General features: G+C 41.7%; 1 protein-coding gene across 1 annotated transcript in view; it reads right to left on the reverse strand.

Annotated features, from left to right (window-relative positions):
* Positions 1–17,593, reverse strand: part of DAAM1 (dishevelled associated activator of morphogenesis 1) — a 159,535-nt gene extending 141,942 nt beyond the window's left edge. The window contains 1 exon segment of the mRNA XM_042469934.1: positions 17,345–17,593. Within this exon segment, the coding sequence (XP_042325868.1) occupies positions 17,345–17,527 (183 nt within the window). The 5' untranslated portion in view covers positions 17,528–17,593.
* Positions 17,594–17,997: the final 404 nt, after the last annotated feature.

A 17,997-nucleotide genomic window follows, 5' to 3' on the forward strand; every position in this document is an offset into this window, starting at 1 on the left:
GGCACAGTAACCCTGTTTAAATATTAGTAGGGATGTCATACTGAGGATGGAGTAAGCTTGTTTTCTGCTGCTCCACAGAATAGTACCAATTATTATTATTATTATTAACCTTTATTTATGAAGTGCTGTAAATTTACACAGCGTTGTACATACAATCTTTTTAGTTAGATGGTTCCCTGCCCTCGGGCTTACAATCTAAAAAGACATGACACAGAAGGAGAAGGGAGTGGTGGAGGGAAAGGGTAAGAGGTCCAGCAGTTCCTCTCTACCTCCAAGGCCTGGACCAAGGCAGGTGGACTGGAGGGAGGGCTTGGCTTCATAATGGATGATTAATCTTCTTCCAGGGAAAATACATACTCTCAAGTAGGATAATGCATATACAGTACATAGCAATACAGGAAATGGTTTGATAAACAGGCACCAAAAGAACATCAGATAGTAAGCGACAATTATGCAATGGCAAGCGACAATTATGCAATGCCTGGGAAGGCTTCTCTGAACAGGATGGTTTTCAACTCCGTTTTGAAGCTGGTTAAAGAAGTGATGGCTCTTGCTTGTGGGGGAAGAAGGTTCCAGGAGTGGAACCTTCTTCCCCCACAAGCAAGAGCAACGGATTCAAACAACAGGAAAAAAGATTCCATTTCAATATTAGGAAGAACTTCCTGACATTAAGAACTGTTTGACAATAGAATAGGCTGCCTCGGAGTATGATGGAGTCTTCTTCTTTGGAAGTTTCCAAACAGGGGCTAGATGGACATCTCTCAGAAATGGTTTGATGGTCTATTCCTGCATGGCAGATTGGCGTTAGGATGGATGGCCCTTGGAATCTCTTCCAACTCTAGGATTCTATGGTCTTCCCTACCCAAATGGTGCTGACCAAACATGGCTCAAGCACAGCTTGTTGTTCAGACAGGCAATGACAGAACTAATCCCTAATGGACTGAGATGTTGGTTTTACACAGATCATCTAAAGAACCAGACCTCTTTTGTATAGAGCAAACTAAGCATCTCTCCAGGTAAGCATGTCGGAATCCTATGATTTTCAGGGAACCGCTTTCTCCCAGTCCCACATCACCCTTCCAGGTTAGTCTGTGAAAGTCATGGGAGTGAGTTTTCTTGGTGGCTGTTCCTCCCCTATGTAGGCTTGCTTGGCAGGCAAAGATCTTTTTATTTAGACAGACTTCCGCTTTTAGCTAGTTGGAGCAGAAGGATTTTTTAAAATGGGGTGTGATGTGTCTTATCAATGTTTTGAATGTGCTTTTAACTGTTTTATATTTACAGTCGGCCCTTCTTATACATGGATTTTTATACATGGATTTAAGCATACAGTACACGGTTTGAAAATGTCCAAAAAAATATAAATTTCAATTATCAAACCGTGATTTTCCATTTTTTATAAGGAACACCATTTTGCTATGTCATTATATTTAATGGGACTTGAGCATACATGGATTTTGTTATACACGGGGATCTTGGAACCAAACCCCAGTGTATAACAAGGGTCCACTTTACTCTGCGGTTGAAAAATTGACAGAGAGGGAACTGTAGCCTATTTAGAAGGAGAATTGCTGCTTCTTGAGCAATTCAGTTTTAGGTGAAAAAAAGTTCTTGTTTTGGTATTTGTTTTTATTTTATTTGGTGGTGTTGAGGGCTTTGGGAGCTGCAAAAGTAAGAATACATATGTGAAGTCAAAGGCTTTCATGGTCAGCATCCATAGTTTTTTGTGGGTTTTTTGGACTATGTGGCCATGTTCTAGAAGAGTTTCTTCCTGTGGCTGGCATCTTCTGAAGATGCCAGGAACAGATGCTGGCGAAACGTCAGGAAGAAACATGGCCACATAGCCCAAAAAACCCACAAAAAACTAAGAATACATATAACACATGGGTTAAATTTTCCTCTGAAAGGTAGCAAGTCTCCAATATTTCAAGTACAGCCAGTGTAAGAGGCTTTCCCAGCCATGGACACTTGTTGAACAATTGCTCTTCCACTTAGCCACACTTCTTAATAATACTATTTGATATTCCCCATAGCATTTACTACAAGAGGTTTCCTCTCCTGCATTTTTCCCCATAATGTGATGAGCTTTTTTTAGGATGTGTTTGCTCCTAGTAAACAAAATATATAGTAATAATTTTAGATGTTCTGCACTGCAAATATAGAAGTCTAGAAAACACAGGCAATTTCAAGAACACTTTAAAAAGTGCCAGGAATCCTGTGAGTTTCAAGCAGCCCCAAGTTGTCCAACCAGCTTAAACAATTCAAGGGATCAAATGAAGTCATTTATCTCGTGTGGTGTTTAATTTATGAGAAGATAGTGTTGCTGCAAACACAGCTGACACCACTTGAAGTTCTGCAAAGAAGGAGGGAGAGAACATGAGTAAAAAAGGAGACGTGCCTCCATGCAGATAAGGCAACAACCTCCATTCACACAAGGTTGCGAGATTATAGGGAGATGCCTCCCACCGGCATCCATAAAATCTGAACATCTGGCATTCAAGTTGTTGTTGTGGATAATTGAATAATCTGACTCCCTTTATTATTGTTACTGCACAGGACTTAATGTATTTGCAATTTTAGAGTGATAAAGGAAGAAAGAATAAGCCTGCCAGAAATTGCTTGCCACCTGGAAACATTTGGAATATTTTCTTAAAGCAGTAAAAACAGGGTTGCTTGAAAAAATGTAATTTTTTTGTTTGTTGAATGCAGAATGTAAAGTTTTGATTTAGGCTACCATCCACTTCCAACACAGGTTAATCTTAAATTTGAGCTTCAACATAAGAAAAATTGTGCAGATCAAATTTATAGACCTAAGGTCTATATGAGCCATCATTCTGTTCACACAGGGGTCAGTTAGTTGCCCACGGGGAGGCTGGCAAAAGGAAATGAGTGTAATAGCACCTTCCATCTTGTGCTCCTCAGTAAATGATACATGGAGGAGGCATGTTGTCAGTGACACTGGATGTTGCATATACAGTTGGCCCTCCACACTTGTGGCTTTGACTTCTGTGGATTTGATTTTTCATGGATTTGATTAATATGTTATCTCTAGGTCCTCCTTTCACCAGAGGTTGTGCTGGAGGACACAGAGATTCCTAGAGAGAACACTTCTCTTGGCATTTGTAGGTCATCCAGTACAATTCTATGGTCAATCTCCAGCAGATGTTGACCTCAGAGTTGCACTGGAGTACCTAGAGGTTCCTGGAGAGGTGTTCTTTCAGGTTAAAAAATTAGTTATCTTTTAATTTGCATTTTTTCCATTTTTATGAGGGACCTTTGTCCCTAACCCCAACAGATGTGGAGGGCTCACTGTAGCCATTTTTACCACTAGCCATAACATGCCCTCCAACATTTCACATTTTAAAAAATGGCACACATGTGGCCAAGTAATGTCAGAGTGTGGTCAGGATGAGGAAGAGCATACAAGCTAAGAAATGCTGCAGCCGTTTGCTTTTGCCTGAGCCTACTGGGATGGGCAAGATTCTACTCCCTTCTCTCTCCTCTGCTGTGTGAGTCCAAACTCCTTTTGCATTTTAAACTCAGTTTGCAACAACGGAAGTAAGGCTTAACTGGGACTGATCCTTCAAAACTGGGTCAATTGGAGGGTATGCCAGGGATGGCTATAAAACTCTATTAATTTATCCAATCACTCATTAAAGAATTTGTTGGCAGTGAGTACCATACACTAACTATCCATTAGCTAGAATCTCAAAATTGTGTCATAGGACACAAACATGTAATAATACAGAGGGTATATCCATAGTATTTGGAACATATGGTGAATACAGGACACAGCCAGTGCTAGGTGATTCACATACATGACCATGCCCTTGTATTACAGTAATATCCTGAGTGTGGCATGAACAAGTGGTGATTGCATACAGGTGAGTCCATCGATTTTCCTGTGGGCAAATGAATGGACTGGTGGAGAAAGGAATGAACTACTCTATTTCTTCTATAAGTTTGACCACAGGAAAAAAAGCTTGCAGAGTTGGTACAGGAGGCAATCTCCCTCCTCTATACACCTCTGCCTGTCATCCATCAGCCTGTGGCAGGAACTTGTAAATTTACTTACTGACAAGAGGGCATACTATTTTCTGTCCAAAGCAGAATGTTTTTGTGCAAACATTTCACACACACACACACACACACACACACACACCCAAATTACAAATAAACCAAAACATAGCAGTTGGCCATTTTCTCAATAGGATGTGCTGACATGTTAAGATAACATTTTTAAAAAAATCAAGGTCAAGAGAATATTCCTTATATCCCTCAGGAATACTACCCATGTAGTTTTAAATTATTTTGGCAGTTCAGGCTGAAAAGCTTGCATTACCTTCATCTCTTCCTTTCTTGGCACTATAAATACAGACAAAGGGCAGGATGGGCTCTCTAGCCTTATGGCAACTATCCTAGGAGAAGGAAAACTCTAATCCCAAACCCGGGCAGATGGTGCTTTTCTAACCCTGTAAGGTCAACCATCTAAGAGAAGGAAATTCTAATCAAACCTACGACCCAAGGACCTCGCTGCTACCGTCCATGTTTGTCAAGGCCTCAGCGGACGAACCTCTGGTTTAAAGGGTGAGGCCAGTTCTTTGCACGCTGCGCTCCACCAGAAAAATCCATTGCACAGGCTCGAAGGATACATCCAACTTCTGAAAAAGCCCTGTAGCGATAGGTGAGAGACAAAACAGCAGGTGTAAAGATGCACTGCAAGCCGCAGACCCAACCCTGCATGAAGGCGGTTCAGGACTTTGGTAGCTTGAGACTGACTGAGGATGACAGTCTTGTTCGGCAACATCCTGAATGACCAAGCTGACTTTTTTTAAGGAGAGCACTGCTTGCTCCATATGGAGAGGGGCCTAAAAAAAGTGGCCTAACGAAAGCTCATCCCCATCTACCCGGTTGGCTAGTTGCAGCCAACGGGCATCTTCTGATGTGGTCAAACAAAGACAAAGAAACAAAGGCACACACCAGCCGCCAAAGGTGCAAATTGACTTAACGCTTGCATGCTGGAACATCAGAACCATGCAAGATTCTGCAGATAGTGGACGTCCTGAGCATCGTTCTGCTCTAATAGCCCATGAACTGTCACGACCTAACACTGACATCACTGCTCTTAGTGAAGTTCGTCTCCATGATGAAGGCAGCCTTAAGGAACATGGTGCTGGCTACACACTCTATTGGTCTGGCAAACCCAAAACTGAAAAACATCTTGCAGGTGTAAGCTTTATGATCAAAAACTCCATTGCCTCCGAACTCACATTATCTCCTTACGCTTCCCACATGTTGTTCTCTTCAGTATATATGCCAACTATGCAAGCCGACCCTGCGGAGAAAGACAAATTCTACTCAGACCTACGCCACCTTATACAGAAAGTCCCTGCAGAAGACAAAATCATTATCCTTGGTGACTTCAATGCCAGAGTAGGAAAGAACTTCGAAGCCTGGAAAGGTGTTTTAGGCAAGCATGGTGTTGGAAACTGTAATGATAACGGACGCCTCCTGCTAGAGTTTTGTGCAGAACAGCAGCTGACTATTACAAACACTATCTTTCAGCAGCAAGATAGCTTGAAGACAACCTGGATGCATCCCCAATGAAAACAATCAAGAGATCCAGGAGCTGTTGGCAAAGAGGAGAACTGTTCACCAGGCACACCTCGCCCAGCCATCTTACCATGTAAAAAAAGCAGCCTTTCGCCTCGCATGTAGTCAACTCCAACAAAAACTCTGAGACATTCAGAACAAGTGGTGGATCAATTTAGCAGAAAAGACACAATGTTGTGCAGATCTGGGTGATTCCAGAGAATTTTACGAAGCTCTTAAAGCAATGTTTGGACCTACATATCAGATCCAAAGCTCCCTATACAGTACAGATGGTCAAACACTAATTACAGATAAAGCTTCCATTCTGAACCGATGGGCTGAACATTTCCAAAGCCTCTTTAGTGCCAACCGAGTAGTCCAAGACTCAGCAATTCAACATATGACACAACAATGAATGAAAAACAAATTGGACATAGCTCCCACTTTGGAAGAAATCCTTAAGGCCATACAGCAGATGAAAAAAGATAAGGCAGCTGGGATTGATGAAATTCCACCTGAAGCTTGGAAACATGGAGGTCATGTACTCCATGCTAAACTCCACAAGCTCTTTGTGAATTGCTGGGGAAAAGGTGAACTGCCATCAGATCTCCAAGATGCAGTCATCATCACCCTGTGTAAGAAAAAAGGAACAAAATCTGATTGCTCAAACTATCAAGGAATAACACTACTCTCCATTGCTGGAAAAATCCTCGCAAGGATACTGCTGAACAGATTAGTTTCTGCCATTGCAGAAGAACTTCTCCCTGAAAGCCAATGCGGCATTAGAGCTAATAGGAGCACTACAGACATGGTATTTGCACTCAAACAACTGCAAGAGGAATGTAGAGAGCAGAACAAAGGACTCTATGTAACATTTGTTGACCTCACCAAAGCCTTTGACACTGTGAGTATAAAAGGACTGTGGCAGATCCTGGAACGACTAGGATGCCCCTCCCCCAAATTCCTCAAAATGATTATCCTGCTACATGAAGGCCAGCAAATCAAGTCAGATATGGCGATGCTCTCTCGGAGCCCTTTCTAATCACTAATGGTGTGAAGCAAGCTTGTGTTCTCGCTCCAACTCTATTTACAATCTTCTTCAGCATGATGCTCCAAAGGGCTACGGCAGATCTTGAAGAAGACGGCATTTATATACACTACCGTACTGATGGTAGCCTGTTTAACTTAAGCTGTCTAAGGGGTCGCACCAAGACTCTAAACTATCTAGTCTGTGAGCTGCTTTTTGCTGACGATGCTGCCTTCGGTGCCCATACAGAAGCAGCTCTGCAGCGCCTAACATCTTGTTTTGCAACAGCTGCAGAGCTCTTTGGACTGGAAGTCAGTCTGAAGAAAACGGAAGTTTTCTACCAGCCGGCACCTCAGGAAGAACACTACCATCCCCACATCACTGTAGGCACATCTGTGCTTAAGTCCGTCCAGCAGTTCACCTACCTGGGAAGCATCATCTCCTCAGATGCCAAGATTGATAAAGAGATCGATCACAGACTGGCAAAGGCATATAGTGCATTCAGAAGGCTTCACAAAAGAGTCTGGAGTAACAAACACTTGAGGCGAAGCACAAAACTCAGTGTGTATAGAGCCATTGTACTGTCTATTCTCCTTTATGGGTCTGAAACATGGGTCACCTATCGCCAACACCTACGACTCCTTGAACGCTTTCATCAGCGCTGTTTACGCACAATTCTAAATATACACTGGACTGACTATGTGACAAATGTTGCTGTCCATGAGCAAGCAGGGATCACCAGAATTGAGGTCATGCTATTGAGAACACTGCTATGCTGGGCAGGACATGTTTCTAGGATGGAGGACCATTGCCTCCCAAAAATAGTCTTTTACGGTGAACTCGCCACAGGTCAGCGTAAGAAGGGTGCTCCAAAGAAGAGATACAAGGACTCCCTGAAACAACACCTCAGGCTTGGCCAAATCGATCACCAACAATGGTCCGCCCTGGCCTCACATCGGGAGGCATGGAGATGCACTATCCATGATGCTGCAGCCTTTTTCGAAAACTGACGCCGAACGAGTCTTGAAGAGAAACGACAACGCAGAAAGAACTACAACTCAGAAACACCACGCAAGGAGACTTTCTGCTGTGCTTTCTGCAAGCAGACTTGTTTATCTCGGATTAGCCTTTTTAGTCATCAATGCACTTGTAGAAAGCGCGGGATGAGTCCTTCCTCAATCTTCGTTCATGAAGAAAAGCCAGAGAGAAAATACAGCCACAAAAAGTATCCATATACCCTCCAACTGTCCCAGTTAATTTTCTGTTGTCCCACTCAACTGCTTTTAAAATCTCCCAGTTTCTCGCTTTTCCTCCCACTTTCCCTATTCCCCCTCCTCTAACTTCAAGTGCTGCAAACTCAGTGTAAAGTGCAAAAGTAGTTTGCACTCAGTTAACTCAGTGAGGGGAGAGCAGGGGTGAAACTTGGCTTTTCCCAAGAGGCTTAGGCAAAAGAAAATAGCTGTGGTCTTCCTCATTAAAAACTTTTGCTAACATGACCACACTGATGTTGCCTGGCCACACGTGTCCCTGTTTTCATTTGTGAGTTGTTGGAGATTATGACCATCTAATAAACTGGCAGTCTGTAGGGCAGCTACCTCAAGGTGCTCATCATAGGCTTTGACCTAGAGTCGTGGTTACCAACCTTTGGTCCTCCATTTGTATTGAACTTCAGATTCCAAAAGCCCCGGCCAACTTGGCTAAGAGTCAAGAATTATAGAAGCTGGAGACCAAAACATCTGGGGGACGAAAGGTTGGGAAACATGACTAGAGCACCACAAGGTTCAAATTAGGAACTACACAGGTGACCAACGTGGCATAATGGTTTGAGGATTGGATTACAACTCTGGAAGCAGGGTTCAATTCCGTGCTCAAGCATAAAAACCCACTGGGCAAGTCACACACTCCCAGCCTCAGAGGATGGCAATGGCAACCCTCCCTCTGAAGGAACCTGCCAAGAAAACCCTATGATAGGCTCGCCTTAGGGTCACCATATGCCAACAATGACTTGTGTGATTTCACACAATGGCAATAGGAAATATCTCTTGAAAGTCTACAAACAAGGCATTATTACTGAACCTCCCCACATCGTATTTGGCATTCAAAGGTGCATTGCATCTAGCTAAACTCGATTTAGATATCATGGCATAAAATAGCCTTTAAGAGCCTTCTCCTCCATAAATGTGCCTTATCCCTTTTGCAAAGTAATCCAAGCTAGTGGCCACCAACTCAGACTGCATCTTACCCAACGTCCTTCTGTCGGAAAGCAAGATTATGGTAAGATCAAGACTGATCCATAATGCATGATCTAATGATTAAACGGCTTCTTATTGGTAATGGGTGCAGATGACACGGAAGGCTGAAGTGCCCTCAAAAACACACTGGGTTAATCTGCCCCTTAGCTATGTTTGTAACATACCTTTCATCTGCACCGAGGAACATCTGTACCAGTATAGACAGTACTATATTATAGTTGTATCATTTCTGTTAGATTAAACTGCTTTAATATACAGCCAGAGGGGCTACCTAAGCCTTGATGAAAAGGAACCAAAACATTTCAGGAAAAAGTGGAATCTTGCAGGCTGCTTTAAATGATGCTCATTGCACAGAAAAAGACAATCAACTGATCATTTGCTCCATTCTCTGTGTCTTTTTGCTTCTTCCAATATTTTTACAGATGGAGTTGCCTTCTTTAAAAATTACTGCAAGAAGCTCGCATGAAAACCTCCCCCCTTTAATAATCTTAACTGGACTTTTTCCAGTCCTTTCCAAGGTCTTTAGGCTAGTGGTAGGGCCATTTTAGCTAAAGGGCCTTTTTTCACAATAAGGATACAGCACTTAAATTCAGGATGGGGAGGAAAAATCAAGAGGTTCTACAGATATTGTTGGACTGCAGTTCCAATCAGCTCTAACCAATGGTGAGTCCAATGACATCTGGGAGGGTAGATGCTTCCTACATCTGATCTAAACTTGAAGGAAATAACAGCTTTAATTAATTAAAAACAAACCAACAAACCTCTTTCTCATTAAACAGGGCCTTTTTGAAAGTCAGACATGAGTCCTTGCTAAAGAAGTGCTGCAGAAGATGGAATGCCACAAAATTGTATTGCCATTGCACATGTGTGTGCCTTCTCTAAACACAACTGATGGTGTCCTTCAGAACTAGTTTTGCACTTACGCAAAATTTAAAATGAGCTAAAGCTGAGGTGACGAAATAGGAGGATAGCTCTTTAACTGAATGGCTGTCATAATTCCTAACTGGCAGAAAACTGATCAGGAGATAATAGCAGTGAATTTGAACAAATTTCTGCAAAATTATAGAATTTGACATATTGTCTACATGCTGCTGTTCATTAAAAAAAGCCAGGGGTGTTTAAATGAATCTCATTCATGCTTCACTATACAGAAAATGCAGCAATGTATGAGTAACACAGGTGGGCAACTGCAAACGGGGGAAGGTGCCAATATGCCCCCAAGACCCTCACCCCTGCAGGTTGCACCTCTTCCAGCATGCCAAAATACCTCCCTTTTCCCTCTTCATTTTCATTCACAAAATGACAGCTAGAAGAGAAAATGCAGCACTACCTCTTGCGATTTTGAGAGGGAGTCTGATGAAAACAGAAGTATTGTGGGGTTCTTGGAGGTTGTGGGGTGAGTCTTTTATGTGTTTGCCCACATTTGGGGAGTTTCTGTGCAGTTTATGAGTAAAATTAATGCCATTTTTAAAAAAGAGATCCGGGAGTTGGGGGCTATGGTGGACTGGGGGGGGGGGCTTTACAGGCCAGAAAACCTGAGTCCAAAACACACTGCAGAAATAAGTCTAGTTTGAGACTGCTTTAACTGCCCTGGCTCAGTGCTAGGGAATTCTATGAACTAGAGTTTTGTGAGACATTTAGCCTTCTCTATCAGAGAACTCTGATGCCACAATAAACTACAATTCCCAGAATGCCAAAGCATAGAGCCAGGGCAGTTAAAGCAGTCTCAAACTGGATTATTTCTGCACTGTGTTTTGGACCCTGGATTCAGAGGCCACATGCAGACAATGGGACACATCCCCCCCCCCAACTTCCTCAAAAGAAAAACAGAAGTAGAATGCAGAGCTGTTTGTTGCAGACAAGGGAGCCCTTAACCCTTTACCCATTCAATACCACTGTTAAAATAATTCCAGAGGTTGCAGATGTTTTGTTTTATGGACTATAAATTTCAGAATCACTACCCCAATACAGAAAATTTCAAAAGTGAATGTTTGCAAACTGAGCTATTCATCCAGATTGGCTTTCTAGATACCTGGAGAAGGGAAACTTCTTACTGGAATGGGAAAGGGTGGATAAAAGTGTTAAGTCTTCCCTCCAGCTTCTTTCCCACTGTAGACATCTCTCACTGCATATGTCAGTGTATTTCAAAGTGATGGTCCTTGGACAAGTGATATTCCCGGGCCATTCATTACTGATCTCTACAGATTTTCCAAGAAAGAAATAATTGTAGTCAATGGGCACAAATATGGTGCCAGCTCATGGTGCATTGGAGGAAAAAAAATCAAACCCAATGGCCACTTATATCAGATAGCTTAAGAAGTGTTTTTGCAGCTAATTTCTTTTGATGGAGAAGGTGGGAAACAACTGTTGGGATTTATTTGCATGAAGACAAACTTCCTAACAATAAGAGCTGTTCAACTGTCTGTCTGGGGAAAAGGTGGACTCACCTCTGTTGGAGGGTTTTGTCTGACATTGGATGGCCATATGTCAGAGATACTGACAGATTTCATTTCCTGAACTGGCTGATGTTGGACTCGAAGACTACTGAGATCCCTTCCAACTAAGTTATTATTGGGATTCCAACTCCCAGAATCCTCCCAGCCAGTTGTATTCCATTTATTTATTTTAAAAGATAATGCTTAAAAGTACTTTGGTTTGAACACACAAAGAGCACTGTAATGTTAATAGCCATGTTTGCTGTATTGATGGGCGGATGAATGGGTGGCATTACATTGCCAGATGGGGCTACGACACAGGGAGACTGGGGGAAGGGAGAAGCTCTCAGGAAAAGCCTCTAAGCCTGGGGAATATAGGAAATCAACCCATGAACAATCCAACATTGCTGTATTTAAGGGTTCATTGCTACATGCTCCCAGCCACTGCTTTTGCCACAAGTGACTTCTCGCCCTTTGCTATTCTCTCTTGAAGTTGTCAGATGGCATTAATCCATCAGGTTGAGATAAAAAAACTGAAATCAGCAAGGCACGTCCCCATCACTGGTTCAAGAAAACCTTGCAGGTTTCCCCAGCAACACCGAGCCTTTCCAAAGCCGGTGAGAACTGCTGGCAGCAACAAAAGCAGCAGCTGACCAGGCCCCCCCGACTGCCTTTTGTGAACATCTCTTTCCCTTTTCTCCTTGTGTGTCACAGCAAGAGCTGACACAGCCCTGATGGATGACAGGACAAGGAGCTCGCCCTGCTTGGATGAAGATTTGGGTCCGTCGGTGCCAATCCTCTCACAATACTCCGGCACACAGCCATGATGCTTTTGAAGAGGGCTTGGCGCAAGGAGGAAACCATCTTGGCAGCGCAAACATGGTTGGCAGTTGCATGTGCCGACTTGAGCTTTCTTGGTGGACAGAAAGCGGGAAACCCTACAGAGGAGGGACTACAGAAAACTTGAAGCACAAATTTCACATCCTACTGGAAGCAAAGGCAGTTCCTGACTTCCAAGTCAGTGTGTATAGTGTGTGTGTGTGAACTTTTAAGGTGCTATCCAAGATGATAAACACTATTTTTGGGATAGCATTCAACTCCTTGGATATCTCCTATGAACTAAAACTCAGAGAAGATTCACAGCCCAAGTTGGCCCTCTATATCCATAGATTTTTCATCCATGGATTCAAACCATTCACAGCTTGAAAACATTCCAAAAATATAAATTCCATAAAGCAAACCATGAATTAAATAAGGGACACCATTACAAGGAACATATTGTTTAAATAGTTTGAATAAGGGGCACCATTTTACTATGCCATTGTATTTAACAGGACTTGGAGTGGTCCTGGAATCAAACCACAGCGGATATGGAGGGCCCACTGTACATACGGAAGGACTGGCAGGCCATAAATCTACAAGATAAATGAAACAAGTTGGACAAAACTTGGAGGCAGGGAGTACTTCTATTGGGGATTCCAAATAATGTCTGGAAACTTTCCAGTTCTAGCAGGTATTTAGGAATCAACTATGATGGGCTTTTAATGGGCTTCTTTGATTTTATTTTTTACAAATCTCACATTACCTTTTTTTAAAATGGGTTGATTCTCAACATTGTTTAATTGGTTTTGAAATTACACATGGGGGGATGTTTTTGTATGTCTTTCACTTGTCTGTTGTTGTGAGCCTTCAAGCCCTTTACAACTTATGGTGAACCTAAGATGAACCATAGTTTTTTGTGGGTTTTTCAGGCTATGTGGCCATGTTATAGAAGAGTTAATTCCCAACATTTCGCCAGCATCTGTGGCTGGCATCTTCAGATTCTCTGAAGATGCCATCCACAAATACTGGTGAAATGTCAGGAATAAACTCTTCTAGAACATGGCCAGGAAGCCCGAAAAACCAACAAAAAACCATGGATGCCGACCATGAAAGCCTTCTACTTCACTAAGGTCAACTTATCATAGGGTTTTTATGAGGGCTGAAAGTGTACGACATGCTCAAGGTCAACCTGTAGGTTTCCATGGCTGAGCAGGAATTTGAATCCTGGTGTCCAGAGTTCTAGTTCAATACTCAAACCACTATGTCACACTAGATTCTTTTTAATTCATACTGTGAGCCACCTCTTTAATCTGTGAGCCAACCGGAGTACTAGTGTTGTGGAAAAGGCTGGACAAAAAAGATCATCATCATCATCATCATCATCATCATCATCATCACCATCATCATCTCTGTTCTCCCACCATGTTTTCTTTATTTCCCCAAGTCAGCATTCTGGGAATTGTAGCCCAAAAGAACATTCTGTGCTACTGTGATTTTTTGTGGGATAGGGAATGAAGTGTTTGTCACTAAGGTTTCTTCTCTGCCTCTCTCACCATGGCCAAAGATTTTGTTCTTCTCCACTCCTTGGGGTTCTCCTCAGCCTTCTGATATCTGTTGTCTTGTACATGGATGGTGCACCAGTACTTGGGACAATATGGCATAGATGTAGATGAGGATGAAAAGCAATAGTGCCAGGTATGCATATCTGCACTGGCAGACCATTAGACAACATAACCTGTGGGAACTAGGAGCGTGAAGTTGGAACTGGAGTTGTGGAGTTGGAAACAATTCTGGGTGGAACTGGTGACTATAGAAATGTACTGATTCCAACTCTGGTTTCAAAATAAAATATACGGTAGATAATAACACATATTTTACCTTTTAAGAATTAATTAGATACCTAGTTTGTTGTATATTTATATTCATATGAATTTAGAAAAGTTTTCTTGTTCAGAAATTTTAATCAAATAAATTTATTTTATAGTTCTGTCACTCTAAGACGCCTCATAATTCAGGCAGTGGTGATGGCATGCCTTGTGTTGGCATTTTACTACAGTGAAGTTGTTACAGGTTGAGCATCCCTAATCCAAAAATCTGGAATGTTCCAAAACTTTTTGGGTGTTGACATGACACCGCAAGTGGAAAATTCCTCACCTGACTTCATGTGACAGGTCATGGATGCTGAAGTCTAGACTTTCTAGACTTTAGGAAAGCTGATTTTAATAAACTTAGAGAAATACTGGGGGTGATCCCATGGTCAGAAATACTAAAAGAGAAGGGAGTTCAAGATGGATGGGAGTTTCTCAAAGGAGAGATACTGAAGGCACAATTTCAAACAGTTCCAATGAGGAAGAAAAATGGGAGATGTCTCAAGAAACCAGGATGGATGACTAAGGAACTTTCAACTGAGCTAAGTTTTAAACAGAGCATGTATAAGAAATGGAAAAAAAGGAGAAATCACCAAAGAGGAATTCAAACAAATAGTACGCACATGTAGGGGTAAAGTCAGAAAAGTTAAAGTGCAGAATGAACTCAGGCTTGCTAGAGAGGTTAAGAACAATAAAAGGGGCTTTTTTGGATATGTCCACAGCAAAAGGAAAAAGAAGGAAATGGTAGGGCCACTGCGTGGAGAAGATGGCAAAATGCTAACAGGGGACAGAGAAAAGGCAGAATTACTCAACACTTTCTTTGCCTCAGTCTTCTCAAAAAAGGCAAAGGGTGCTCAACCTGAGGATAATGGAGCAGAGGAAAGATTAGGGGAATTTCAGCACAGAATAAGAAAAGAGATAGTACAGGAATATCTGGTTAATCGAAACGTAGATAAATCTGCAGGACCAGATGAACTCCATCCAAGGGTATTAAAAGAACTGGCAAATGTAATATCAGAGACATTGGCAATAATCTTTGAAAACACCTAGAGAACAGGAGAAGTCCCAGCAGACTGGAGGAGGGCAAACGTTGTCCCCATCTTCAAAAAAAAGGGGGGGGGGAAGAAGATCCAAACAGTTATCGTCCAGTTAGTCTAACATCAATCCCAGGAAAGATTCTGGAGCAGATCATTAAACAGAGAGTCTGTGAACATCTAGAAGGCAATGCCATAATCACAAAAAGTCAACATGGGTTTCAGAGAAACAAGTCATGCCAGACAAATCTGATCTCTTTCTTTGATAAAATTACCAGCTTGGTAGATGAAGGGAATGCTGTGGATATAGTATATCTTGATTTCACTAAGGCCTTTGACAAGGTTTTCCATAACATTCTTGCAAACAAGCTTGTAAAATGTGGGCTAGACATAGTAACGGTTACATGGATTTGTAATTGGTTGACCGATTGAAGCCAAAGGGTGCTCAACAATGGCTCTTTTTCATCCTGGAGAGAAATGACCAGAGAAAAAGATACCAAAAATAATTCCTGTATTTCTGAATGTGGGCTGTTCATAAAAACAGAAAAGCACATATTTTGCAATTTATTAATGTGGAAAATATGTTAATTTTACAGAGAAACATAAGGATAAGTTAATTGTGATCAGTACTTTCGTTTGGCAAGCAGGAAGACGACAAACTTGTTAATAGCTACTTCCTGACTGTCAACCCTGCATGTCATGAATTTTGATTTGATGGGAAACCTGTCAACACTAGTAGCACTGCTTTAATTGATGCTATCCAGGAAAATTCAGGCCAAAGTGTTGGAAAGAAAAAAGCAAACAGGAGGAGCAAGGCAACAAATGCCATCATGTCATGCCTGAATATACAGAGACAGAGTACAGTGGACCCTTGTTATACGCTGGGGTTTGGTTCCAAGATCCCCCTTGAATAACAAACTCCATGGATGCTCAAGTCCCATTAAATATAATGACATAGCAAAATGGTGTCCGTTATAAAAAATGGAAAATCATGGTTTGATATTTGAAATTTATACTTTTTTTGAACATTTTCAAACCGTGGATGCTTGAATCCGTGTATAAAAATCTGTGTATAAGGAAGGCCGACTGAGTATCCAAGGTCTTAGACATGTTGACCCAACTGGCAATTAATTCCAGTGAACCTGCCAATGAACAAGATTACAAAGTATGCCATCCCTATTAAAGGACCAAGAACTTGCAATTGTTAAACTGTGAGATGTTAAAGAGGTGCAACATAGACTTTGCAGGACTGTTTTCATCTCTTGCAATCTGACTGATCCAAGGCTCTCTTTACAGTCCTTCACTATTATTTTTCCTTAGCACCTTTCACACTATTGCAAGCAGGACTAATTTTCTAAGGATGAAAATAAATCCAAATACAGGTGGAGTTTCCCTTACCTGGAATTCCGAAACTGAAAATATTCCAAAATCCAAAATTGGCCACATGAGTGGTTGAGATAGTGACCCAGTTTGCACTGCTGAAATAATGCCGATATCACTTTAACTGCCATGGTTCAATGCTATGGAATTCTGGAATGTGTAGTTCTGTCAGATATTTAGCCTTCTCTGTTAGAGAGCTCTGGTGCCACAATAATTTACAAATCGCAGGATTCCATAGCATTGAGCCATAACAGTTAAAGTGGTGTCACTGCATTATATTTTCAATGCAGATGCAGCAAGTGATATCTTTGCTTTCTAATGGTTCAATGTGCGCAAATTTTATTTCATGTACAAAATTATTAAAAATGTTGTGTACAAAACTACATTTAGGCTCTGTGAATAAGGTGCATACGAAACATAAATGAATTTCATGTTTACACTTGGATTTCATCTTCAAGATAATAATAATAATAATAATAATAATACATTTTATTTATAGACCGCTCTTCCGAATGATCATAGCGGTGTACAGTAAAAATTGAATACAAAACAAATATAAGGTGACAGTTAAAGGAGGGAGAAGTCTCATCCTTCAGGCAGTCCCTGATGTTGCTGGGTCTGCCTGATTGCTCCCTCTGAGGCCGAGATGACAGTTAAAGAGGGAGGGGCCTCTTCCTTCAGGCAGTCCCTGATGTTGCTGGGTCTGCCTGATTGCTCCCTCTGAGGCCGAGATGACAGTTGAGGAGGGAGGGGCCTCTTCCTTCAGGCAGTCCCTGATGTTGTATGTACATGTAAAGATCCCAAAATTGGAAAAAACTCTGAAATCCAAAACACTTCTGGTTCCAAGCATTTTGGATAAGGGAGATTCAGCCTGTATTATTCATGCATTTGTTCCCTTAATTTTATTTTATTTTGGCAATACAAAACCATTACTCACCACCAGCTCACTGAACATAACATCCAGTTCTTCCACTGGAGGCATTGGGAATGCAGGCTCCATGGTTTGGAGGGCAAAGTTGCTGTCATTCCGCAGCCGGTAGGTAATCTCAGGGTGGTCATTACTTCGGAAGCAGCAGAAGATGAATGAAATCCCTCGCCCGCTCCTTTTTCTTGGGGCCATGGTTGAAGCCCTTATGGTTTTCCGTTCTAGGCACTAAATTCTTAAAGGAGACAAAAAGGGTGAAAAGCGTTACAAATGGGGCTAGTAACTCTATAAACTGGACTGCAGGTGCACGTTTGCAGCCCACTTTCATCTAACTGTGCTCTACTTCTGGACAAACATTTAAACCAAGTTCTTCAATAAATAGTTCTTAGATGCCATCATTTCTACAAACATTCTGTCCATCAAAGGGGATTTTTAAAGATTTTTTAAGTCTTGAATTGAGTCTGGTAGTAGACTGAACTCAGCAGTTTATTTAACAACACAGTACCAACTGGACTCTATTTTGGAAGCCCATGGTTCTCCACTGTACAAACACTTAACATTATATAAAATTCTGACAAAAATATGCAGTGGCAGCTATTGACCAACAAAAGACTGCAAAAGTCATATAAACCCACCAGTAAGGGGGAAGCACTACTTTCAAATTA

The sequence above is a fragment of the Sceloporus undulatus genome, chromosome 1 (assembly GCF_019175285.1).
Source record: "Sceloporus undulatus isolate JIND9_A2432 ecotype Alabama chromosome 1, SceUnd_v1.1, whole genome shotgun sequence".
Lineage (NCBI taxonomy): Eukaryota > Metazoa > Chordata > Lepidosauria > Squamata > Phrynosomatidae > Sceloporus > Sceloporus undulatus.